Source organism: Odocoileus virginianus, chromosome 16, assembly GCF_023699985.2.
Source record: "Odocoileus virginianus isolate 20LAN1187 ecotype Illinois chromosome 16, Ovbor_1.2, whole genome shotgun sequence".
Lineage (NCBI taxonomy): Eukaryota > Metazoa > Chordata > Mammalia > Artiodactyla > Cervidae > Odocoileus > Odocoileus virginianus.
Window position 1 is genome coordinate 16,378,048 of NC_069689.1, and position 26,418 is coordinate 16,404,465.

Consider the following 26,418-nt stretch of genomic DNA (forward strand, 5'->3'; position numbering starts at 1 on the left):
CAGGGCGTGACAGAAAAGCCCTGGCCTCGATCGTGGGTCCCTGGGGTTGCCCCAATTTGCTGCGTGGCCTTGGAAACTCCTTCCCCTCTTGAGAATCAGGCTCACTTCTCTGAGCAAGGCGCTGGGCTCCCTGATGGCCCACAGAGCCACAGAGGCTCACCACCCACAGGGCATCGCCTGGGGAGCTGTAGGTGTGAACCAAGGCCCGTCATCCCAGGACCACCCCTGGCTGGCCAGGAGATGGCAGGTGCCTCCTCCTCCCCGTTGGCGCTCTCTCTCATCTGCTCTCACCCAGAGAGAGGGGAGAACCCAGGTCCTCAGGCTCTGCATCCACAAAGGCAAACTGCTCGCGCCTCTGTCCTGCAGCTCCCTCCTGCAGCTCCTTCTGCGTCAGTGAAACCACTTCCATACAGATGGAGGAGAGAGCCTCTTCCTTTGGCTATGGAGTCTGACTCTGGGCATCAGAGTTTGGGGATCCTTGAGCCAAGCTGACCAACACTGGGTCCCAACACCACCTCTTCCTGGCAGGTGACCATGGACACAGAGATTCCCTGAACCCCATGTTCTTATCCATTTAATAGAAACATTGACATACCCAGCCCATATTTCTCCTGGGGCTGGAAGGGTGTTGAATTGAGATTGTGAAGAGCCATGTGTTTGTGACAGCCTGGGCAGTGAATGCTGGGGATCCTTTGAGCTGTGATGATGTTCGGGAGGAAGGCAGGAAGGGGAAAGTTGCTTGGGTTGGATGGGGAACCTTCAGCTGCCCACTGAAAAAACCAAGGGCTGAACAAGCAGAAGAAAGAAGGGAGAGAGGGCAGCCAGTGGGAGGAACAGGGTGAACCAAGACGCAGAGGCTGACCTGTGAAGAGTGAGTTGGAAGGATGCGTAGGATGCCCAGCCTCCCAGAGATGGTTCAGTCTGTCCCCTGCCAAAGAAATGCCTCCATTTTTCCAGGACTTCCTCCCTCTCTCCCTCTTACTCCTTTCTCCTCCCTCCTTCTCCTCCCTTTCTTCTTTTTGCTTCTTTGTCCAAATACTTATTGGCACCTAGCATGTCCCAGCCACTGTGCTGGTCATGGTGACCACATACCAGCCCCTGCTTTTACAGAGTTAAAGGCAAGTAGGAGAGGCTCATTTCATGAACAACATACTTTTCAGAGAGTCGATTACAGGGGGCTGAGTGCCCTGCAGGGCAAGTTCAGGGAATGGGAGAATATGTAATAGAAAAGCTATTCTCTCTGTGGGTTGGGGGAAGGGTGGATGGTTTAGAAGACATGGCCATGGCTCCTCCCATCCAGGGGTGGAGTTTATTTCTTTATCTCTTGCATCTGAACTTGGCCATGTGCCTTGCTCTGGCCAATGACACTAGCAAGTGCAACACAGGCAGAGGCTTAAGAAGCTCTTGTGTGTTGAGACTTGCCCTCTTTTGAGGCTCTTGGGATCCTGAGATGATAATGTGAGGAGCCCAGGCTGGCCTGCTGACCACGTGGAGGAGGACTGAGGCGACCCCAGCAACAGTGTGCCAACTGCCATGCGTAGGGGGCCACTCTAGGGCACTTGGCCCAGCCAAGGTGCCCGCTCACTCTGGATACCTGAGAGAGCCCAAGGGAGACCAGCGCAAGACCCACCCAACCTGGCAACTATAGAGTCATAGGCTCATTACTGATTGTTGCCTTAAGTCACCACATTTTGGGGTGCTTTGTTACACAGCCAGAACTGGCTGATACCATAGGAAAAGGATTTCCTAACGATGAAAGGTCCAAGCTACATCTGAACATCCAGGAGGAATTAACCAGGGAAAGACCAAGAGAGGGTAGAGAATTCTAAGCAAAGCAAGAAGAGCAAAAGTGGTGTGCAAAAGCGGTTTGGCAGGAGGCAGAGCAGCACTTTTATTTTTGAACACTTTATGGAACATGCACCCTGAAAATGCACCCACAGACAAACTATCACAGAGTGAATAAACGCTTGTACAATCAGATTCATATGGGAATCAAAATGATGAGCACCCCCAGAGGATCCCTTAAGGTCCCTTCCCATTCACCACTTCCCTCCAGAGCTGTCCACTATCCTGACTTCTGTCATAGAAAGAAGTGTTCTTTGAACTTAATTCTAAACTCCACAGATTGTTTCTGAACTTTTTTAAAAATTGAAGTGATTTATAATATTGTGTTTGTTTCCGGTACAGTGATTCAGTTTTTTCAGATCATATTCCATTACAGGTTATTATAAGGAAGTGGGTATAGTCCCCTGTGCCATAGAGTAAATCCCTGTTGCTTCTCTATTTCATGTATAGTCATTTGTAAGTCTTGATCCCATAGCCCTAATTCATCCTTCCCCTCCTCTCTCTCCCCTTTGGTAACCAGGAATTTAGACTGTGAGTCTGTTTGGATATACATTCCTGTTATTTTTTAGATATCACACATAAATGACATCTTACAGTGTTTGTATTCTATAGAGCACTGCAGACGTGAGAAGGAGGCAGTTTTTCATGAAAAGTGTGATGGGAAGCCGGGGAGTGACCGGCCCTGATGCCATCCAAGATTGCTCTGGGGACTTGTGGGGAATACACATTGGGATGTGAGGTTGGGCGCAGCCGGGGAGCAAGGAACCCAGCAGGAGGGGTGGAGCTTGTGGAAAGGAGAGATGCTGGCTGCCTGAATCAGCGCGCCCGGGGAGGTGGCAACAAGAAACTGTCATTCTGGTTATCTAGTGCAGCACAACACAACTTAGTGACTTAAGAAAGCAACAGCGATGCTTTTTCTCCAACAAGGTTGGTGTTGACGGGGCTCTCTGCTCGGAGGTTCTCACTTAAGGTCTCTCATGCGGTTACTGGCAGATGGTATCCAGGGTAATCAAGAGTTCGGCTGGGCTGAAGGTGAGCATCTCTCTGTTCAAGATGGCTTTTTCACTCTGGTGCCTGATGGCTGGAGCAGCTGAGAGCTCTTGAGGTCTCTCTCTTTCTGTCTCTCCTCCTGGCTGTCCGTGACTAGCTTGGCTTCCTTACAGCATGGCAGTTTCAACTTAAAGGACACCTGGATCCCCCTAGAGTTAGTGTTCTAAGAGGCCAAGACAGGAACTGCAAGGCTTCTTATGACGCAGCCTCAGACGTCCTAGAACATTGCTTCTACCATATTCTCTTGGTCTAGCAAGGATTAAGTCCATCTTAGGTTTAAGGGAAGGGAAATTAGACTCTACCTCTCCATGTGGGAGCAGCCCACACATGCATGGAGGGAAGAGTTAATAGCAGCCATCGTTGGATGCTAGCAACCAAGAACAGATTAGGAAGATCAGATAAAATTAATAGGACTTATATCACTGGTTTAGATCAAGGCTTTTCCCCTTACTCCTTAGGACTCTACCTGTTAAAATCCATTTCAACCACATGAAACATACATCCTTCTCAGCAAAGCCACACTAAGGGTTCTTACAATGAAATGCTGCTCTTTGAGATGCTTAGGGGTCAGAAGTAGAAATGTCGCTCAGCATTTTACACAAACACAAGAAACCTCCCTGCAGAGGGCAATGGACAGAGTTTTTCTATTCTTGACCTAGCAGGAAAATCTCACCCTCAGTGGTCTTGTTTACCTAAGGCCAACAGTTAGCTGACAGATTTTATTTTCTTGGGCTCCAAAATCACTGTGGACAGTGACTGCAGCCATGAAATTAAACTACATTTGCTCCTTGGAAGGAAAGCTATGGCAAACCTAGACAGTGTATTAAAAAGCAGAGATATCACTTTGCCAACAAAAATCTGTGGTTTTTCCAGTAGTCACATACAGATGTGAGAGTTGGACCATAAAGAAGGCTGAGCACCAAAGAATTGATGCTTTCGAATTGTGGTGCTAAAGACAACTCTTGAAAGTCCCTTGGACTGCAAGGAGATCAAACCAGCCAATCCTAAAGAAAATCAATCCTGAATATTTACTGGAAGGACTGATGCTGAAGCTGAAGCTCCAATACTTTGGCCACCTGATGCAAAGAACTGACTCATTGGAAAAGACCTTGATGGGAAAAATTCAAGGCAGGAGGAGAAGGAGACAGAAGATGAGGTCGTTAGATGGCATCGCTGACTTAATGGACATGAATTTGAGCAGACTCTGGGAGATAGTGGAGGACAGGGAAGCCTGGTATGCTGCAGTCCATGGGGTTACAAAGAGTTGGGTGTGACTTAGTGACTTAAAAACAGCAAAAAACAGTTTGCTAAACTCATTTCCCAGTGAATCTCCAACATGAACCATTCCACTTAGTAACATGGGCCAGTTCAAAAGATTCTAAAGCTGCAGCCATAGAGAAGAAAGATCAAACTGGTTTCGGCACAGTATCTGGGGTTGAGTCCTTTCTCTACTAACCTATGACCTGTGTGACCTTGGGGATATTCCTGAATTTATTTCTGTCCTTAGTTTCCTCATCAATAAAGCCAGGATGATAATCAAACTTCCTTCAAAGGGTTGAGAGGATTAAATGAGATAATGCAAGACATCTGATAAATTCCCCGCTCAAGACTGATTTTGCAGTAAATATTGGCTGCACAGCAGGTAAGAGAGGCAATAAATTTGTTGAAATTGATTTGTCCATGCAGGGATCAAGGGCCAATCCAGGGACTTTTATTTGCACTAACTTTTGGCTTTTAAACCACCCTTCCTGAGCTTATCATCAATGAAGTTTTCTTTTGATTTCAAAATGTTAAATTCCATATATTTCCCCAATGTTGTTGCAAGCACTTCATACAGGGTGTTTATTTTTCCTTACAGCATCCTGTCCCTCCCCGCATCATCACATTGCCTACATCTCACACTCTGGGAGAGAAAAAGTTTCATCATTTGCTTCACTGGAAAATGTATACTCCTTAAATAGTGTTCTAATGCCTGCAAAAAAAAAAAAAAAAAATTAGCAGAACTGTCTCCAGGGAAGCAGCCTTTGACTATTCAAACCTGGAAGAAATGAAGGGTTTTATTTGTGGAAATTGGGACATCCGGTGGTGTCTACTTAGGGAAGCAAGATTTTTTTTTTATAACCACCCATCAACACCTCCACACTCCAAAAAGTAATAAAATCCCAGAGAATACATTAATATTTTATATTATGGGGAAACTCCCAAATTCAAGGACAGTTCATTTTATGCCATAGAAATGATCTGAATCTTACTAAAGCATCTCTTCTCTATATGCATATCTTTGATCTCACAGTAACTTTTTCAGGTAGCGACTCTGGGCCCCATTTTACAGATGAAACCCCCAAAGACCCAGAGAAGTTAAACACTTGCCCAAGGTCACACAGCCTGAGTCTTCACTGTCTGCCTACACCCACATCTTCCATCCTTTTGCTTGAACCTGAATTTCTTCTGTTTTTCAGTGTCTCTCTCTGCTACCAGCCTTTGTATCACATCCTTCAATATTCCTGGAGGCAGGGAGCAATCAGGGAAAATTTAGCAGGAAAAAATGAGCAAATAGCAGACACTTAACATTCTGTGGGATTGTAGAGTCGGATAGGACTGAGTGGCTAACACTTTGTTTCACTAGCATTCCTAAGGCATAGAAGGGACTCCTTTTTATGGCCATGCTGCATGGCATTTAGTTCCCAGATGTTGTTGTTTAGTTGTTGAATTATATCCGACTCTTTTGCGACCCCATGGAGTGTAGCCTGCCAGGCTCCTCTGTCCATGTTATTTCCAAGGCAAGAAACCTAGAGTGGGCTGCTATTTTCTTCTCCAGGGCATCTTCCTGACCCAGGGATCAAATCTGCGTCTCCAGCATCAGCAAGCAGATTCTTTACCACTGAGCCACTGGGAAGCCTCATAGTTTTCAGACCAGCTATCAAACCCGCATCTCCTGCGTTGAAAGTTTGGAATCCGAACCACCAGACTGCCAGGGAAGTCCCAGATCTTGACTTACTTGAGAAGCCCAGGGCTCCAAGAGATTTTAGAGTTATGGCTTCACAGAGTTAAATACAAACTTATTTATTCACACATGCAACTGAGCTTTACTGAGCACCTGCTATGTCCTCAGGATGGTATCGGGTTCTGGGAAGACAAAGATGAACTAGGTAGTCCTGTCTGCATAGCACTTCTGAGGAATGTGCAATAAAGTGGGTTTAAGAGCCATGTACAAGGACATGGACAGATGCTTCAAAATCCCTTAGCCAGCCTTCAGGTACTGTCAACACCACTATCTGAACAGCCGGAGAATCTGTCTCTGCAGGAGCTGCTCTGGTGTGGGTCACCACCATCTCACACCTGTGTCACTGAGACCAACAGGGCCTCCCCAAGCTGTGATCCCTTTCCACGCCACAGCAGAAGGCACAATCGGACTCCTTTTCATCCTGCAAAGGCTCCTCTCTGCCCTTAGAGCAACAAAGTCCAAACGCCTGTGCTGGCACACCTGCTCACAGGCAGATTCTTGGCTTTGTTTTCTGTTGGGTCCTCCTGCAGGGCCAGGCTAAAGGTGGGCATTGAACTGGTATTTTTTAAATGAATAAATGAGGTCAGGAGATGGGTGTCTACCCTACAGTGCAGCCTTATGACATCACAATGCAGACTTCTTGCCCAGAAGATGTTCTTGGTCTAGTTGAAGCATGGTTAGATAGAATTCACCACAATTTTTAATCTGGACTTGACATGAAATTGCCAACAGTTTTATATGCTGATGAGTGCTCTGATTTTAATGGAGCTATGATTTTTCAAATGTTATATAAACATGACAAGGCATAGGTATGTGGGATTGATGTGGGTGGGCAGAGAGGGCAAAGTCTGGTTTTGGCTTACTCTGATTTTGGACAGGTTACTAAGCAGTTTTAAGCCTCATCTAAAAGTGATCCCTGCCCAGCTGGCCTAACAAGGTCACAGTGAAGACCAGATTAGCTCTGGCTGAGAAAGGACCCGCTAAACCCTAAAGAATTGTGCACAAAAACAGGACCATGACAGTGAGCAGAGAAAATAACTTCCCGTGATAGGAAGCCCCCATCACTCTCCTCTCCTGGAAGTGGGTGGGAGGGTCCACGGGGATTATCTGTGTTGTTTGTCTTCTTTGCCAGTGGGGGTGTGGATGCCCACAGTCCTTCTGTGGGCAGGGATGTTGGGTTTGAGGCTCTCTGAGGTTCAGACCAGGGATTCTCTACAACTCCTTTCACTTGGCAGAAATCAGTTTTAAACAATGACAAGGATTCTAGCAGAATTGGGCAATTTCTAGAAAATTAGTTTCTGGAAAGTCCCAAGAAGCCAAGCCTTCAGGCAGAGTACTTTTCCTCCTCCGAAATGAAAGTGCAAAAGAAAAACAGTATTGTTAATTCATGCTAGAGGGCAAATAACCTAATCCCCCTTGGAAGTCACATGGCCCTCCCTCTCAGCCAGAACTCCAGACCCTGGAGGCTGCATGGACCCAAGAAGGAAGGGACCTTTCACAGCATGGTGCTTCCCTGGTACCCAGCAGCATGGGTTTTACCCATTGCCAACGCACAAACATTTTTTGATGGCCTCCCCAGAAGTTTACTTGGGCCCAAGACCTAGGGATCAACTGTTTGCCATTTGATCCCTGTTTTTTGAGTTCAAGTCAATAATAAAAGTCATTTCTTCATCCATTCACTCAGTATTGAGACCTGTCTCTAAGCCCAGCACTGTGCTAAGTGCTCAGATAGAGAAATTAATGAGACACGGCCCTTATTCTCAAGTCGTTCACAGTTAAAGTTGGAGGGAACCATCAAGGAAAGGTAATTATAATGCAACGTGGAAACCCGACGGCAGGGTCCATGGGACACTGTGAAATTGTACTGAGTACTATGGGAATTGTATAAGACGGGCACTCAGCTGGGTCTAGAGGTTTTGGAGAAGGTTCTCTTATGGTAGACATGATAGAGCAGGGATAAACCAGATGAAGGTGAAGGGCAGGGGACAGGGAAGGGATAGGGCATTTCAGAGGGAGAAGAGGGAATCAAGGCCTGGAGGTGATTGGACATGACCTGAACTTGATCAAAAAAGTGGAAAATCAGGATGGATGGAAAAGGAGGTGGCATAAGGACCAATCAGGAAGGGCCAGAGTCCAGAGACCCTGAAGGGATGGGGGAGTGATATGGACACATGAGTTCAGGGACTGTTCTTATACCTTGTAGAGGCCAGCATCATGCTCAGTGCTGAGTCAGGTTCCCAGCCCACTTTAAAAAACCACCTCAAAGTTTCTTTCCACTTGGATGCAAAGAAAGAACTTCTTTGGGCTGGTGATCCAACATCTGGTACACAGTTGGTGCTCCATCAATGGTGACCGAGGCCCCTCCTCGCCAGGGAGTGGCTGCCGCCTGTACAATGGCCCCCAAAAGATGCGGTGTTCCCTTCACAGGAACAGACATCTTTTTATCATGAAAGATGGCCCATCCCTGCAGCTAACATCCACACGGCTTGTTTAAATCCCTTTGTTCCCTGAGATCTGGATGTCAAGGAAGGCTGATTCTCTTGGCTCTCAACTGGGGAAAGAAAATGACTTTTGGCCTAACTTAGCCCATAACAATTATGAAAAATAAATTGAAGTGTAAAGACAGGCGATGGCTAGCAGATGGGGCAAAATGAGGTGAGGCCTGGCTTCTTGCACCCTGCCCTGCAGGACACAGACACAGACCCTGCTCCCTGGAGTGTGAAACGACCAGGCACTTTCAAATCAAATCAGGAAGAAGGCAGCACCAGCCTTGGCCTGGGGGCCTGTGCCTGGACACCCATGGGCTCCCGTTGGCAACACAGGGCCTCCGTTGGGCTTCTGGACCCTCAGATGAGGAGAGCCAGGGCAGGATGGGAACTCCTGGGAAGGGCCTCAAGAGGTTAAAAAAGAACTTATTGGTTTTCTGTCTGATTGTAAAAATATGTGCTCTTGGCAGGGAACTTGGCAAATGGAGAACAAGGAGAAAGAGAAAGCAAGCTAGAGCTGTGGACCCGGACAGTAGATTCTCATTCATCCTGCAGATAAAGTGCCCCCACGGGAAGAGCAGCACACCTGGGCAGCCACACTCAGTCCCTGGCTGTGCCCTGGGGCTGCCTCCACTGACCCCCTGCCCCCAAAGCTGGCTCCTTTCATGTTTTAGGCTCGGCTCCAATTCAGTCCTCGGAGACCTCCCTGACCCCTGTCTGCATCCCAGTTACTTAGCCTGGGTGGATTTTTTTTTTTTTTCCTGGAATTCACTTCTGTTTGTAATTGTCTCATTTCCTTGTTTGTTGGCTGGCCACCATTCCCAGGAATCTACCTGAGGGCCCTGCCTCAAGGGCACAGGGTCTGTCCATCAGTGGGGGCTCCACTGTTATTTCTGAATTAGGGAGTAGCCCACCGAGGTTTCTAGTATTTCAACCACATGAATGTGGCAATGATGAACATGGCCCATATGTATAAATATTCACTGGGCCCTGCCTGAATTTTTTTCCTCTCTTGGAATATCTCATATATAAGCCATTCTCCTCCCCTTTCTTTCTCTGTGTCTGTTTGTTTTCTGGAAAGGGTCAGAGTACTGAGCTGGGGCAGGGACCTCACGTCCCTAACTCCTTCTTCAGCCTTTGGCAAATTCCAGGACTCTAATGCCTCTTTTTTCTTTTCTGTGTTTGAAAAGCCAATAAAGAATTCTGCCTAAGGTATGAGTTGTGAGCCCCAAATAAGATAAGATCCTGGAACTCTCAAGACTCAAAAGAAACAGTGAAGAAACACACACATACCCCACGGAAAGGTCCATACTCATTCTTTCCTTTTCAGTAAAGCCCCAGAGAGGGTCACTTGGAGACTGAGGTGCCCCAGACGCATGGAGTACCCCAGCTCCCCTTGTGTCGGCTGCTTCTCCCTCCTCCCTAGAATCTGGGGTCACCTCTGTATTGGATCCCCGAGGAACAGGTCCCCACTATCCAAACCCAGAAAAGAAAGCTGGAGGGAGAACCCCACGACTCCATCTGCACACTCGCTGGCCCCCTTCCCAGGCCCTGGCCGGTGCCCGAGTGTCCTAGGGGCGGGTGGCCCCCGCTTGGGGGCTGCCTCCCCGAATTGAGCGGGGGCAGGGGGTCTGGGGTACAAGGGTGGGTGTGCCTGTCAGGGTCCTAGGTGGGACTGGGGTGGGGTGGGGGGAGGCGCTGGGAGTCAGGGTGGAGGGCGTATCAGGGACCCGCGGGGTGGCGTCACCCGACTCACCGCCCCCTGAGACATCACAATCTGGGGGCCGGGACCCCTCGCCTCATCACCAACCCTTTTGCAACCACACAATCCAAGCCACAAACACCCCGGAAAAAAAAAAAAGAAACCGGCCGGAGTCCAGCCTCCCTCCCCGCCCCGCCCCTCCCCTCCCCTCCCCTCGGCCCCCTGGGCCCCCGCCCCCGGATGGGGGAGTGAGCGCTAGCCCGGCGCTCCGCACCCGCCGCCCCGCGCCCGCCCGCTGCCCGCCCGCGGCGGGGGCGGCCCGCCCGCGCGCCCGCTCCGCCCGCGCCCCGCCCGCGCCCGCGCTCCTCCGGCTCCGCGGCGCCCTCGCCGGGTGCGTGCCGCTCGCACGCCCGCCCGCCCGGCTCTCCGCGCCCGCCGCCCGCCGCCCGCGCCCGGCCCCGGCGCCCCGGCCCTCCCGCCCGCGCTTCATGGCTGCGCAGGAATGGGACTGGTTCCAGCGCGAGGAGCTCATCGGACAGATCAGCGACATCCGAGTCCAGAACCTGCAAGGTAACGCGCCCCCGCCTCCCCGGAGAGGGGCGCCGATCGGGGGAGCCCGGAGCCCCGGGAGCCGCTCCCCCACCCCCACCGACCGAGCTCCGACCCGCGCCGCCCCCGGCCCGGTCCTGTCCCCGTCCTGTCACTTACTGGGGGCCCTGGGGAAGGGGTGGCGGCGAGACACCCGCCCTCAAACCCCGGCATTGCCGCCCCCGGCCAGATGAACAGTGACCCGGGGGTAGGGTGGCACACGTGTGTGTGTGTGTGTGTGTGTGTGTGTGTGTGTGTGTGTGTGGTGGGGGGCATCCCATTTGCTTTGTGGAGGGGACGTCACGACTCCCGCTCCGGCCACAGCTGCGAGTTTGGAGAAGTTTGTACTTGGGCTCTTGGGGGTGGTGGCCCAGGTCAGGGAGGGGAGGAGAAAGTGCGTTTGCGTGCGTGCGTGTGTGTGAGTGTGTGTGTCTGTGTGTGTGTACGTTCGCACACAGTTCCTGAGTACCTCCAGGGCTAGGGGAATTGAATGGGGGGGCGGTGCCTCGAGGTGGACAGAGGAGGAGGTCAGAGGCGCGGATCCGTGGGGTCAAGAGGCCGCTTTGTTCGGGGAGCTGCCCCTCCCCTGGCCCGGGGGTCCCCGGGGCGGGCTGGGGGTGGGATAAGGGCAAGAGGCCCGCTCGGCGGCGCGGGACGCTGGGACCTGTGTGTATCTTGGGGCAAGGTGAAAGAGAAGCTTGGGAGCCAGCAGGTCTGACCCGGGCTGGGGGTAGGGGGGTGTCTCCTGCCACAGATGAAGTGTCTTTATCTTCCCGAGGAGTCTGTCCATTGTGGAAACTTAGAAAGCAGAAACATATTTAAAGGAAAAACTTCACCCACAATCTCCTGGTAACCCATGCATCCACCACACATCCAAAGAAAGCTGCTTTTCATGGAGGTGTACTTCCAGCCTCTCTTTTCTTATGTGGACTCTGCAGAACTGGACCACGTTCCACCTCTGACCTCTCTTCACCCATATAGACCCCGGCAGGGAAGTTTAGCAGCTTCGTCTTCAGGCTTGGATTTCTAGAGATTCCATGGTTAGGTGGTGACTCAGAGAGAGCTGGGAGGCCTGGACAGAGAGGTGATGGGGTGGGGTGGTGGGTCCCCCCGCTCATTCCAAGTGGGCAGGGTGCAGTCTTGAAGGGGGTGACCAGGTAGTCAAGTTTAAACATTACACCTGGTAGGATATTTCTTGCGAGCCCACATGGTCTGCTCCACCCCTAGGCTGGGCAGGGACCGTGCAGGCAGAGGTGACTTGAAGTGGGGAGGAAGGGAGGAGCCCTGTGCCCTGGACTCTGTAAACCGAGCTTGTTCTGGGCTCCCCTCAACCTTTTCTGCTGTGATTTGTGTAAAACACAGAGGACTGAGCTGGAGATATTGAAAATGATCTTTTTTGATAAGTCTCACATCTGGGTCCTGTTGCCTGAGAACAGACATCCTGTTTGGGGGGTGGGTGTTAGTATCTTTTGCTGAGATGGCATCTAGTTTGGGCTGTCAGGGTGTGTGTGTGTGAGAGGCAATCAGTGGGTGTTTAATAAGCACATATTAACCAAATCTTGGTGCAACAGTTCCCTGCACCCCTCAACTCTCAATGTGAACGATATCAACTTGTGAAGGGATGTTCAACAATATGAGCAGCTAGTTACACCTGGAACAGGAGAGAGGGCTTCACTGAATGGGGGCAATTTGAAATGGGTCTTGAGGGTTGAGTAGGAGCTCACCGAGTAGGCTCTTCTCTCTCAGCTCCCAGTGATCTGCCCTCACTTCTACGCAATTGCCAATTACAGTGTGAGCGTCAATGGGCTTTGCTATTTTTAAAAAACAGACTTTTAACACTGTGTGTATTATTTATGTTTGTGTCTGTGTACATAAAATGTGCATTAATTTCAAGGACAAGCCCAACATATTTTTATGGGTGGATATACACGTGTAACCATTACTAAGGTCGTGATGTAGAAATTTTCTAGTACCCGGTTGGATGCTTTGTCTCCCCACCATCCCTACCTCAACAAAGCAGCTACTATTTTAATCTTTATTGCTATAGTTTTGCCTCTAGAATTTCTTACAAAATTGAACAGTACAGTGTATGTACTCTTTTGAAATGGCCTTTTTTTTTTGGTTTTGCATTATATTGGTGCTTGTATCACATTCTTGCTTGTATCAGTAGTTCCTTTTTTAAAGTTTTTTAAAAAACTACTTCATTGAAGTATGATTTACATATTATAAAATTCAACCTACATTTATAATTCAGTGATTTGTAGCAAATCTGCAGGCTTGTGCAAACATTTTAACAATGAAAGCTGGGGAACCCTTTCATTACCTGCTAAAGGTCCCCAGTACCCAGCATCTCGCTGTGTCAGTCACGCTCCCAGCCCTAGATCAGACAGAACGTACTTCGCTGTTTTTGCCAAGGACTCATCCACTGTATGGATGTACCGCAGTTTGTTGACGTGTTCTTCAGTGAGGCCCCTTTGGGTTGTTTGCAGTTCAGGCCGTCCTGGAGGGCTGGAGCTGTCAGTCCTGGGGGGCGCTGTGGAGGTGCTGGCCGATAGCTGTGCGGCTCTGCCCAGCATCTCTGAGAAGAGGCTGGGAGAGGAGGTGGGGACAGGAATCTGTCTTGTCTCTCCCCGTCTTTCCCTTGGCGTCCCCATCTCTTGAGGATGCTAAATGGCCATTTTCTCTCCTCGTCTCTCTGGTCCTCAGGAAGTCCAGCCAAAGGGCCAGGTCTGGAAGGCAGCCTTCACCGAGCTTAGAGCATCTGCCCAAACCAGCTGGTGGGTGTCGGCTGGCCCTGGACGTGTCTGGGTGGACATGTAGGCCGTGGGCGGGGCCCTCGATCATCTGAACTCGGTACTGGTCAAGGGAGGCAGGAGTCCAGGCAGAAGGGTTGTTTTCCAAACTCTGTGCTTCCTTCGAGCACAGGTGGGCAGCAGTTGTCGTGGTGATGGGATGCTGGGTACAGTGGCATTTCACAGATCTGCGTCACGGGGACTGAGGCGGATCCTCAGCCTCCAACAAGCTTTTCTCTATGGCCCCGAACTGTGGAATTCTGGAATCCATGCAAATATGATTGTACTGTCACCAGACCATCCCCCCTGGAATGCTGGAATGAAGACCTCCCAACCTGTCTCTGGAGGTCGGGGAGAGCAGGGCAGGAAGCATGGCCTCCTTCAGGAGGGCTGTGACGACTCCCTGTATCTGACACGTGAAGTCCTTTCAATGTGCTCACATCCATGGGCTCCTAAAAGTGTCTGCAGATGAAGGACTCTCTAGCCGAGAGCGCAGAGGTCCATCTGGGCGAGAAGCTGGCTGTGTCATCCCCCCAGGGTCCCTTGCAAGGAAACGGGGGCGGCCCAAGCTGTTGACCTTTTCAGAGGGGAGAACGTGGAATTGCAGGATGTGGGCAGCTGCCGCCTGGTGGCCCCCACTTCCTGGGAGCTGTGTGGTGGGGAGTGGAGGCTGGAGGCAGCCAGTTCAGGTCTGCGTCTTAGTTCTCAGTCCGGCTTTGGGCAGCCGAAGGGTGGGTGCCCTTCCGATGCCAAGGCTGCCCTGACTGCCTTCCTCTTGGACTTGGCCTCAGGGTCCAGCTAAATGCTGCACCAGTTCTGGGGTCCCCTGACTGTTGGTCCAAAGCTGGTGTCAGGCCAGGACTTGGAAGATGCCCCCGTTTATATAGGGAGCCTCCACCACCCCCAAGATTCACAGCCCTTTTCCTGTTGAGTTTAGCAAACATGTGCCAAGCGAATCACATCATGCAGACACCAGGGAGCGCGGAGTTGGTTCCTGTCCCTGCTTTGAAGGAGCGTAACACCATCATGGCTCTCAGCCAGACTGGGACTCCAGTTTTCTGCTTCTGGCAGCAAAGTCATCCGTTCAGTGCAGGACTGTCTCCTGTTGCACGGGTGCCTGTTGGGTCTAATGCTATGAAGCTTGACCTCATTGTTCCTGAGCGACCTGGCTAAGACCTGGCACCTAGAGTTGGATGTGGATGGAGTTAGGTAGGACTGGGCTTCCTAAGGGGCTCAGAGGTGAAGAATCCACCTGCCAATGCAGGAGACGTGAGAGTTTCGGGTTCCATCCCTGGATTGGGAAGATCTGCTGGAGTAGGAAATGGCACACTCCAGTATCCTCGCCTGGAAAAATCCCATGGACAGAGCAGTCAGGCAGGCTACAGCCCATGGGGTTGCAAAGAGTCGGGCACGACTGAGCACATACGCAATGAAGCAGCGAGCAGACATAAGCCTTCCTCACTGCATCTCTAGGGGAACCTGCTAGGAAGAGGGGTCCAGCACTGCCAATGGGGCCCTGCTAACTGGGGTTCCCTAAGTAGCATCCCCGCCTTTGTTTCAGCGTCTCCCTCAGCCAGGATTTATTGGAAAGCAGTATCACCCAGGGTTAGCAAAATAAACTGTGTCTCGGGACACTTGGAATTGACTACCAAACAGAGATAGTGACAGTTCACTCAACTGTGAGCAGCCTGCGTGCCAGGCAAGGCACAAACCACTCTTTAGAACTCTTTCCACAGGACTTGGAGGCTGCTCGAGATGCAGAGAGCTAGCATGACTTGCCCCCAAGGTCATGGGCTTGTAAGTGGGGCTGAGATTTGAATGCAGGTCAGACTAAAGCCACGTTTCCCATCTCAGTGGCTCTGTAAACCTTGGTCAAAGGCCGCCTGGGTGAAGGAGCTAGGAGCCTCAGGGCTGGGAGCCGGGAGGGCCTCTGGGGGGAGTTGGCACTAAAACCAGACCTTGAGTGTGCATACTAAGTCGTTTCAGTCGTGTCCGACTCTTTGTGACCCTATGGACTGTAGTCCACCAGGCTCCTCTGTCCATGGGATTCTCCAGGCAAGAGTACTGCAGGGCGTTGCCAGACCCTCCTCCAGGCAATCTTTCCAACCCAGAGATTGAACCCATGTCTCTTAAGTCTCCTGCATTGGCAAGTGGGTTTTTTACCACTGGTGCCACCTGAGACCCCAGACCTTGAGGGCAGAGCAGTAACTTGATGGCACGAATTCTATTGTGTTATGCAACACGGAAGGCAGCAAAGTGGCCCCAGGATTGCCTGAAGGCAGGCTCCAGGGCAGGACTGTGCCTGTGTGCTCAGGAAGATCGGCCCTGGCCTTTATACCTGCTTCCTCCTCTCCTCCCGTTGGCCCATGCCCAGGCTCTCCTCACACCAGCCCAGACTCCATAGTGACCTCCTCCAAGTCACCCACCACCCAGCCACCAGCGCACATCTCTGCTAATGCCTTCAACAGGTCTCCACGGCCAGCCTGAGGGTGCAGGGCAGCTCCCGTCCACCTTAGGATAAGCATCCTTATCCACGAGAGCTGGGATGTGGGAAAGGTGGGGCTGCTCTGGTTTACAAGGTGAAGTCCAAGTCCCTTCCCTGCTGGATGAGGCCTGTGGGGTCTGGTACAGGATGCCACATCAGCCTCCCCTCTCTCTCCTCGTACCTGGCACCCTCCCGAGGGCAGGAGGAGAAGGGGACGACAGAGAAAGAGATGGTAGGTTGGCATCGTCGATTCCATGGACATGAGTTTGAGCCAGCTCTGGGAGATGGTGAAGGACAGGAAAGCCTGGTGTGCTGCAGTCCATGGGGTCGCAGAGAGTTGGACATGACTGAGCGACTGAACAGCAAAGACCTCTCACGCAGATAGCCATGGAATCAAGAAATAAGGCCATGGTCAAAACTGGTCAGCACCCAGAGAAGCCAAAGAACCGACAGGGAATCTCTCCTGCTTCTGCCTCCCTCAGCTCTCAGAGGGCGCAGCAAGTGTGCTGGAGGTTTCTCTACAAAAGAACCACCACGTAAATCAAATTCAGACGCTTCGCATCCTCCAGGAACTTGCTGCCCATTAAGGCTCTGCCCCCGGGGCTGTGTGCTCAGTTCTAAAGGATGAGTCAGTATGTAGAACGTGGCTTTCGGCCCCCCAGCTGGAGTCATGCCACCGGCTTTGAGTTAACTCTGGATCTTGCCCATGAAAGGCTGTGTTCCAGCCCCGGCTGCCTGCCTCCCTCAGGGTGCGGATTCTTCTCGAGCAGCCTTTCCAGGTGGAGCAGGTGTGCAGCTGGGAAGCCGCAGCCAGGACAGGGCAGCTGCAGGTCTGGGTCTGGGTCCTGGCTTTGCCCGCTCGCTTGCTAGGGGATCCTAGTGGGATCCTGGGAAATCTCTTCCCTCGCCCTGTGCCTTAGTCTCCTCATCTGCCAAAGGAGAGGGTAGGACTGTCAGGGGCTCACATGGGGCCCCGAAGGTGGTGCAGGGAGGGGCAGGCCCTGGACAGAGCGGGTGTACATACCAAGTTGCTTCAGTTGTGTCTGACTCTGTGCGACTCTATGGACTATAGCCTGCTAGGCTCCTCTGTCCCTGGGATTCTCCAGGAGTGGATTGCCATGCCCTCCTCCAGGGGATCTTCCCCACACAGAAATCGCACCCAAGTCTCCTGTGTCTCCTGCATTGCAGGCGGGTTCTTTACCGCCAGCCCACCAGGGAAGCCCCCTGGACAGAGCATCCCCACCTAAAGCCATCCTGGTTCCAGCCCCTGGCACACATGGGCGGGCGGCCATCCTGAAGCTCTGGGCGCCACTGAGCACAGCTGGCTGCGTTCCTGAATTGCTTTTGCTGTCAGGTGTGGGAGACTCACTCCCATTAAAGGTCCCTTGTAGAAGAGGTCGCAGTTCATGAGTTCCGTTAGAATAGTACACGTGGGTAAATGAGGCGCCTTCTTGGTTTATTCTTGGGCTGATTAATCGTGGTTCCTAGGAAGAGCCCAGGAAAGGTCTGGGACACATACTCTGGACTAGCTGGGCTGAGTTGAAGGTTGACCCCAGCGAGGTTCAGGGACCGGCTCACGCACGGCCCCTGCCCTGCACGTGCGCATTTGTACTGAGGAACGTTCCAGACCAGCTGGAGCAGAAGCCCGTCAGCGAAACGGTTGGTCCGCAGGGAGACGGAAGCCTTCCTGGTGACCCCGGAAGAGCTTTCTCACAGAATCCCGTGTTAGTGATTGGCCTTGACTCCATCAGAACAGTTCCGGGGTTCGGGGGGAGGCTTCTGAGTAGATCCAGCGCTCTGGGGAGCCAGCCCTTTGCCCAAGAGGCCCAGGTTACATTAACTGCCCTCCCGGGGCCGGAGAACACTCTGGCATTTAATTTTTGACTGAAACAGCTGAGACAGTGGGCAGAGTCCTGCCTGACCAGCCAGAGGTCACGCCTGCCCTGCCTCAGAGGGGAAGAGAGAAGAAGAAAGTAATTGTCTTTTTAGTGGTTGAACCGTTAGAAACCTTTTCTTACTCCCCCCGCCCCTTCCCCGCACCTCTTATTTTTTTAAACAGTGGTGGATTGTCTCAGTCACAGAAGGAATTAGAGGCAGCATCAAAAATCACAAAGGGTGGTTTTAAAGAATCTTTCACAGTTTTTCCTCGAGTAGTCTGTCTGCTTTTCTTTCATTAATTTTTTTTTCTTATCAGGGCAGGGATTAGTGAACTATGGTCTGAAGGCAGGATCCAGCCCACTGCCTGTTTGGGGGGAATCAAGTTTTATTGGAACACAGCTCTGCCCATTCAAGTGCATCACAGTGGCAACAGAGAAGCTGTGACCACGGAGACCCACAAAACCCAGAACGGTTACTCTCTGGCCCCTTCGGAGTGTGGGAATCCAGAGAGCTTCCCGTGGGGTAGCTGGGTCTTTGTTTTCTCAACCCAGACCCAGGTTACGTGACAAGTCAGAGATGCTTGTGAAGGGTTGTTGCATGTACACGGCCCAGCCTTATTTGCAGAAGGTTGACACGTGCCTGGGGTGGGTTCTGTGCCCGCTTTAGAAATGGACTTCCCCCTGGAAGCCCAGCCGTTTGTTCAAATAATCATTGTTGAGTCCACCCTGGAATGTGGGAGCTGGGATGGAGGGATGGATGGATACTCAGGACACCATGGACAGGGGCATCTTGAGGCTAAGATGAGCACTTTAGGACTGAGGATGCTAAGGTGGGTGCTCCCAGGAGTAAGGGGCCGGGGAGGCCTGATCCAGCCTTAAGGGTGTGGGCCTGAAAATATCTGTAGTCCCAGAGGCGGACAGTGTGGGACCACGGGGTAGGGGGGTGTGGTGGAGGCGGGAGAGGGTGCTCTGGTGGGTTTGCAGGCAGGATCGGGGGGTGCAGTGCGGGGGTGGAGCCCAGAGGTGGCACATTCAACTGCATTCCCCTTGCCCTTCCTGAGCACCAGGATCCACTGCTGCTTGGAGGTTATAGTCCAGAGCTCTGAGGACCAGGAAAAGCCAGGGAGGATTTAGGGAATTTTGTGGAAGCCTTGGAATCGTTCTGGTGTCAACCAATGGGACCTTCGGCTCCTGCAGAACTTGGGGTGTGGAGGTCTACCTGGAAGGCATTAGGGCTCAATGATGTCATACCCCACCCCACTTACCCCTCCTGGGGGGTGCACTCCATGTAGGCAGGAGCCTTTGCAGTATTTATATCCCTTTTTATATCTCTTTTAAACTATTTTTAATCTTCTACGGTATGACATACTTAAAAAGCAGCATTCCGTGGCCTTCTTGCTGGGAACTGGGGCAGGGGGTGGGGAGGGGGCGTGGAGGTGACCTGACAGTTTGGTGGTGAAATAACTGGACTCTCAGATGAGGCCTCTCTCACCTCCCACAGCCATCAGTCCTGACCCTCAATCTTCTCTCTTGTCTACACCTTTCTTTGCCTACTTTTGCAAACATCCTCCTTGTCAGTTGCCAGGACCACTGTTTTCTTGCTTCTAGCTTCTCTGGTCCCACTGCAGCCCTGCGATCCGGAGGTGTCTCTCTCTCTCTGTCTCTCTGTCGCCAAGTCAGTCCTCTACCAAAACTCTTTGCCCTTGGGCAGAAACCCTGCCGTGTGCTCTGGGCAACCTCACTTATGTGTTTGCAGGAGTCAACCAGCTGCCTCCGGAAGTCGTCCTGTTTCTCCTACAAGTCACTCTTTTCTCGTTCCTGTACCTTTGTTTGCACGTCTCCTTCTGCAGAGAATGACCGTGGCTATATCTAGGGCAGCACCCTGCCTGTGCCTTCCTGGGGAGGAATTCACAGCCACCTCTCCTGGCCACCCAGCCCTGAGTGGGTCCCCAGAGGAGCACATGCATCTTTGTCCCGCCAGCTCCAAACATGGGGTAGGTCTGCAGAACTGTTGGCCGCACTGCTATAGGCTGAACGATGGCCCCTAAACATGTCACCAGAACCAGGGACTGTGTTCCCTTACTTGGTGAAAGGGACTTTGAAGATACAGTTAAGTACAGGATCCTGGGATGATCACGGGTTACCCAGGTGGGTCCCCCTAATCACAAGCATCCTTGTAAGGAGGAGGCAGGAGGGTTGGAGAGGAGATGTGTGGGTGGAAGCAGAGACCACAGTGATGCCATTGCTGGAAGGGTCCGAGAGCCATGGAGCGCAGGCAGCCTCTGGGAGCTGGAGCAAGAAGGAAAAGGATCCTCCTCTAGGGTCTCCAGGAGGAACACAGTCTGCTGACAACTTTGATGTTAGCCTGTCACACCCGTTGCGGACCCCTGACTTCCAGAACTTTCAGATAATACAATTGTGTTGTTTTAATCCTCTGTGTATGTGGTAATTGGTCACAGCAGTGACAGGAAACTGACACATGAATGAATTACAGGTGGCTTATCAAGCCTTCTCCTCTTTCCTGGAAGAGACACGCCTAGGGAACATGTGCACACCTGGAATGCCCTTTCGTTTCCAGGGGAGTGTGGTGGACACTGTAGGGTGGTGGTACTGAGCCTGAGTCAGGAGTGCAGAGGCCTGGGCTCTAGTCACAAGGCTGGCCCCCCTTGGCTGCAGAATCTGTTATGGGGGGCCTGCCTGGCCCAGGGCAGCAGGGCAGGACTTGAGGGGACGGGAGAGGGGAGCCTGCCTAGGCCTACAGAGACTCTTCACCCAGAAGTCCATGTGCAGTAGTGGTGTGATCTGAGATACATGCAGGGCTGTGAATGACCAGGGGACGATGCTCCAGGCTGGCCCTGGTGACATGCATGGTGAGGCAGAAAGAGGGTGACATCACAGCAGCCTCTGGGTACCCCCCGATATGTGGACCCTGCAATTCAACATGCTTTGGCAGCCATATTGTCTCCATTCTAATCCTTGTGTTCCTTTAGAGTTGAGATACATGAACTCTGGAAATGCTGATAACCCTGAGTGAGTCAAGTTTCGGATATTCTGGATAAACACTCTTCTGTTTCATGTGAAATATCAAAGTCTGTTTAGAAAACCTGAGAGCATCATTAGAGGATTGGCTTATATGCAGTTCGTGATTTTTGGCAGCATTACATCGAGCGTTAAAAGTTCAAACATAAACATACAATTATGAGGAACCTAAATTCCCAGAGAAGGGAAGGAAAGCCCTAATCACTCTTCACTGTTTAAGCGTGGTCGAATGACATCATGCTGTATTTCTGTTATCTCATGTATGTCCCTGAACTTCCCCTCTCTGCTTACTTGAAGGTGTCCCCATAACCTTTGCTCTGGTTCCATCGGCTCCACGGTTAAGTTTATGAAACCAGTAGTGATCGCTGATAATGACACTTTTATTTTTTTTAATTTCTGCTTATGTTTATAAAACAAGGAGGAATTGCAATCAGCTGTTCCAGGAATTCCCTAAACATGCGGGACAATGAAGATGGCAGTGCAGTTCAAAGGCTCTCCTGTGCCGTGGCTTGTCCCCAACCTCATCAGGCTGAGTTAGCTGAGACCTGGCTTGAGTGACTAAGGATGATTTCGGGGCACTGATGTTGTAAAAATGTATAGTGTATAGTACAGGATGTATAAAAATCAGTCAAGTCAGGGATACATGGGGCTTTGATGTTGTGATTATGGGGAGTGTGAGGATGGAGGGCTGACCCCTTGCTGGACCCCGAAGCTCATCATCCAAATAACCCCTGTGGCGGGCATTATTAGCTGTCGCCCCCAAACTAAGGCTGAGCAACATCATGACGAATGCCAAGCTCTACTGAGCTAGTAAGTGGTAGAACCAAGAAACAGAACCAAGTCTGGGCAGATGGAGTAGGTTGAGGGGAGGGGATGTTAATAGGGGAGACTGATGGGCCTTGGATTTGGGGACGGGGGGGAAGACTTGATGAGCCCTGGCTCAAGGCTGGCTGTGGAGAGGGCAGTTGATTTGGAACCCAGGAAGAAAACTGGGCCAGGCTAAAGGCTGTTTGGCCAGCTGTCAGCCAGCTTTGGGTTCTGCTTCTTATCAGAGTGGGCTCGGTGACTCAGCTGTTTTATAAGTCACGTACACACCAGGCTCCTCACACTGTGACAAAGTCAAGTCTGAATTCCCAACTGATGGTTCCTGACTAGTGATTCCCAGGGGCAGCTCTGAGAGGAGCCAGGACAAGGATCCCCCTTCAGAGGTTGACAAGATGAAATCCCTATAACCTTGAGTTGTGGCTGAAGTGGCTAGAGGCAGCCATGGGAAGCCAGCCTGTCAGCCTCACCCTGCACTGTGTTGTGGTCACGGCAGATTATAGAGCACAGTCGGAACCCTCTGAGGTCAGTGGTGTATCCCCACTCTACAGATGTGGACACTGAGGCCCGGCGAAGTTTGGCTACTTTGCCCGGTCCCACAGCTAGTGACGAACTTGGACAAACTCCTGGAGATAGTGAAGGACAAGGAAGGCTGGCGTGCTGCAGTCCATGGGATCACAAAGAGTTGGACACGACTGAGTGACTAACCCTCCCCACTCTGGTGTCTGAGCCTTATACTGACCCTGCATAACTATCAGTACCCGCTGAGGCTGGTCTGCCCAAGGTTATGCACTTTCCCTTGATGTATACAAGAGACTATGTGTGTGGAGCTCTCCCTGGGGGAACTGGTTTGGCCTTTGAGCTTGACGCTAATCTAAAACAAAACAAAACATGATACCTTCCAAATCAAAGCTGAAGGCCTTGGACCTGGGTGGCAGCAGGTTGGCAGGCCTGGGTGATAGCCTGTTGGGTTCCCGAAGTGTTGTGGGCAAGCGCAAGGTAGTGGCATGTGATGACTCACCTGTGCCGGGGGGCCGGGGGGAGGACAAGGTGCCATGAAGCTGTGGGACTGGTGGTGGGCTGGCAGAGGAGGAGGCCAGGAACCAGACGAGCGTTACCCTTGATAAACTGTGACCACCCAGGGTGGGCACTGCTGGGCTTGGATTTGTTATTAGTTGTGGCTTGTTGACGGAGAAGGCAATGGCACCCCACTGCAGTACTCTTGCCTGGAAAATCCCATGGATGGAGAAGCATGGTAGGCGGTCCATGGGGTCACTAAGAGTCAGATACGACTGAGCGACTTCACTTTCACTTTTCACTTTCACACATTGGAGAAGGAAATGGCAACCCACTCCAGTGTTCTTGCCTGGAGGATCCCAGGGATGGGGGAGCCTGGTGGGCTGCCGTCTATGAGATCACGCGGAGTTGTACATGACTGAAGTGACTTAGCAGCAGCAGCAGCAGTAGTGTCTTGTTGACTGTTGGTTTGCCCTGGTAGACCAGAAGGCTCAGTGGGTCAGGCACTGGGACCTGTCTCATCCACTACTCTATCCCAGGGCCTCACCTTCTGTCCCAGGCTCAGTGTATGCTCAGTTCATATTGGTTGAATATATGAATGAAGACTCAGAAGGAAAGTATAGATTCTGGGATCTAGCAAAACTAGGGTTTTGGTTTCAGCCACCTTTTAAAATTGCCTAGCTGTAGATGTCTGGGCCTGACAATATCTTTTTGGTGAAAGGGGGGATGAGCCCAACTTCTCTTAGTTGTGAGAATATTCAGTGATGTCACCCATCTTCATCCATGCCTGTTAATCCCTTTCCTTTTCCAAAGCATATAAGATGGTAGTGTTCTCCAAGGTTTATATGCAAAACAGGTGGTGCCCCCTGTTGTCGCTTTTCCTAGAGGCAGTCACTCACAGATTCTGCCACCTGATGATTTTGTTATTTTCTTCCATATCTGTAAATAACATGCATGTATTCCTTCATCTTGATGTTTTGGTTCTAAGCTCTGATTTCCTACTATGGAAAGGAAGGAGGTAGGTCTCCTTTTTACCTCTTTTAACCTCAGATCTTTCCTGTCCTCCTTACTTCCCAGTATAGTGTCATCATAATTTTGGTAAGATCGGGAATTGAAGTTAACAGTGATCCTGCTAGGCTGGTGCAGTTCAGAGCTGTGTCGTGGAGTAAATTATAGTCACCGTTCCTCCTCTGCTTTCTGCTTTCCTCGGAGTCACCTATTGTTGTTGGCCTGTGTGTTTAAATTCATCCTCAAACTGGGTCAGTGTTCTAGACAGCCCCTCGCATCATTTGGATGCATCAGGTAAATTCTCTCAGTTTCCTCTTCTTCAGCACTTCAGGATCCTCTGACCTGTCCCCAGTCTGGGCTCATTTCCCCCCACACCTGGGACCTGGCTCTCACCAGGGCCCTCTGACACCATCACCTGTGGTTCCCTTCTGTCCTGGGTCAGATCCGCCACTTCCTGTCTGCCTCTGTGGCTTTGTCCCTTGAATACAGGAACACATGCTTCCTGAGAAAGAGTGCCCAGGGGGTGAATTTTCTGAGAACTTGCTTGTGGGAAAAATGGGTTTGTGCTCCTCTAATTCTTGATTTGCTAGATTAGCTGGGCATCAAATTCAAGGTTGGAAACCATTTTCCTTCCAATTATTGAAAATCTCTCTCCACTGTCTTCTGGCTTCCAGGGTTGCAGTTTTTTGATTCTTGGTGTGGCCTGTTTTGTTCTCCCTGAAAGTTGATAGGATCCTCTTTTTGTCCCCAGTGCTCTGAGACTTCCAGGTGACCTGCCCTGGTGCTGGCCTCTTTTCATCTGTCATGCTGAGCTCCTATGAGATCCTTCCATCTGGAATTATGTCTTTCAGTTCTAGGACATTTTCTGGAATTCCATCATGGTTTCTGCTCCTTGGTTTTCTCTAATACACTGGAACTTCTTTTATTTGGATCTTGGTCCTTCTGGATGAATCTTCTAATTTTCTTATCGTTTTCAATTTTCCATCCATTTTGCTTTTTGCTCTACTTTCTGGGAGACTGCATCAATTTAATGCTCCACATGTTAACCTATCACATTTTTAATTTGCTAGAGTTATTTCTTATTCTTAAGCGAAATTCAGCGTCTTCTCTCTCCCACTGAGAATTGTAGTGATGGACAGTGGTGGCCAGGGTGATACTTTGAAAGGCAGTGGTTGAGAGCACAGATCCACACGGCCCGGTTTGAATCTCACTTCTGCCACTTCTTTGCAAGTTATTTAACCTCATCATTCTTCAAATGCTTCATCCGTAAAATGAGAATAATCAGCCTGGTATCTGTCTCAAGAGCTACAGTGATTACAAGAACGACCAGAGGTGAAGCTTGAGAGCTGCCCATGCACAATGGATGTGATGACATGTGTGTGTTCTTTCTGCCTCTCCCTCTGTTTACTGTGTTTGTTTGATCTGGAGCTTTCACGTTAGAAAATTCTTTCTTTAGCTGATTCATTCACAGTCCTTGGTTGGCTTCTCAAATTTAAGAGTTGGGGACTAAAATGTGTCCTCCATGCACAGGGGCAGGACTTCTTGACCAGAACTCCTCTGGTGGGCGCCCCGTGGGTTGCGTTGTGGGGAACCCCAGTGCCTTATGTTTAAGCCTTTCGTTCTATCTGAGCAGACCCCTCATGGAAGGGTCTCGCAGTCTCCTGTCTGGAGGGTCAAGATCAGACTGCTAGGGGTAAGGGCTGGAGGTCTGGGAGCTGAAAGGAGGAAGAAGGCTTAGGACAGGGTGGTCCTCTGCATCCAATATGTATAAAATCATTTAATCTGCCTGTTTTGAGTACAATTTGCATTGAGACCTCTCTTTCCCTTTTTAGAGAATAAACTTCGAGTCGTATGCCTGGTGGAGGAGGGGCAGTCACCCAGCTAGATGTCGGGAGGGGATACCAGGACCCACCTGGTTCTTTCCTTTCATCCTCTTTTTGCATTCTTCAGCCCCAACCTGTTTCCAGAGGTACCTGTCAGCACTCTCTTCTGAGCCTTTGAGACGTCCGTCTTGTACATGGAATTGGTTTTTGTCCCTTCTCATTGTCATTTGATTTTGTAAAATTTTTTATTGGAGTCGAGTTGCTTTACAACGTTGTGTTCGCTTCTGCTATGCAGCGGAGTGAGTCAGCTATACATACACATCCTCTTTTTTCGATTTCCTCCCCATTTAGGTCATCTCAGAGCGCTCAGTAGAGGTCCCTGTGCCTCACAGCAGGTTCTCATTAGCTATCTGTTTTATACATAGTAGCGTATATATGTCAGCACCAGTCTCCCAGTTCACCGCCACCCCTGCCCTTTGATTTCTTGAATTTGGTAAATCGGGTATCAGAGGTCGGTCTTTTCCCTGCTCTGCAGAATTTATCACTGTGTCCTTCTGTCCTTTCCATCCTGGAGGGTTTCTGTTCTCTGTACGCAATCCATCCACCAGGCAAGATCCCTTTACTCTAGGTTTTACTGGCATTTCCAGGTGGACTGGAATTAGAGTCCATGTTCTGTCTGTCCTCTTTTTCCAAGAAGGCACTCCATCACTTTTCCAAGAGTCTCAGGATAGCCTCGGAGGAAATTGGCAGGCAGGTGCTGCATTTACCTTAGCCTTAAGATTCCAAGCATGAAGATGCTTGCTTGGCGATGTTCCCTTCCCTTTTGACTGTTTTCCAGAGCCCACTGCTGAATACTCATTACCAGGAGACCTCAGGGAAA

General features: G+C 50.9%; 1 protein-coding gene and 2 long non-coding RNA genes across 7 annotated transcripts in view; 2 read left to right on the forward strand and 1 right to left on the reverse strand.

Annotated features, from left to right (window-relative positions):
* Positions 1–5,195: 5,195 nt before the first annotated feature.
* LOC110140614 (uncharacterized) lies at positions 5,196–9,901 on the reverse strand. The gene is made up of 3 exons (XR_002314799.2): positions 9,679–9,901; positions 8,096–8,318; positions 5,196–5,399 (listed from the first exon to the last, which is right to left on the reverse strand). It is a non-coding gene; the product is annotated as an uncharacterized lncRNA (long non-coding RNA).
* On the forward strand, positions 6,522–7,578 carry LOC110140615 (uncharacterized). The gene is made up of 2 exons (XR_002314800.2): positions 6,522–6,708; positions 7,344–7,578. It is a non-coding gene; the product is annotated as an uncharacterized lncRNA (long non-coding RNA).
* Positions 9,902–10,486: 585 nt separating the features above from the next.
* CLMN (calmin) overlaps positions 10,487–26,418 on the forward strand; it is a 123,421-nt gene continuing 107,489 nt past the window's right edge. For 4 of the 5 annotated variants that reach the window (XR_011491763.1, XR_011491764.1, XM_020899138.2 and 1 more), the window contains exon 1: positions 10,488–10,657. Coding sequence is in view for 3 of the 5 variants with exons in the window: in XM_020899138.2 (XP_020754797.2) it covers positions 10,576–10,657 (82 nt within the window). In the remaining 2 variants the exon portion in view is untranslated. Of the gene's footprint in view, positions 10,658–26,418 lie in introns of all 5 variants that reach the window. The other variant, XM_070477886.1, reaches the window with a different exon arrangement.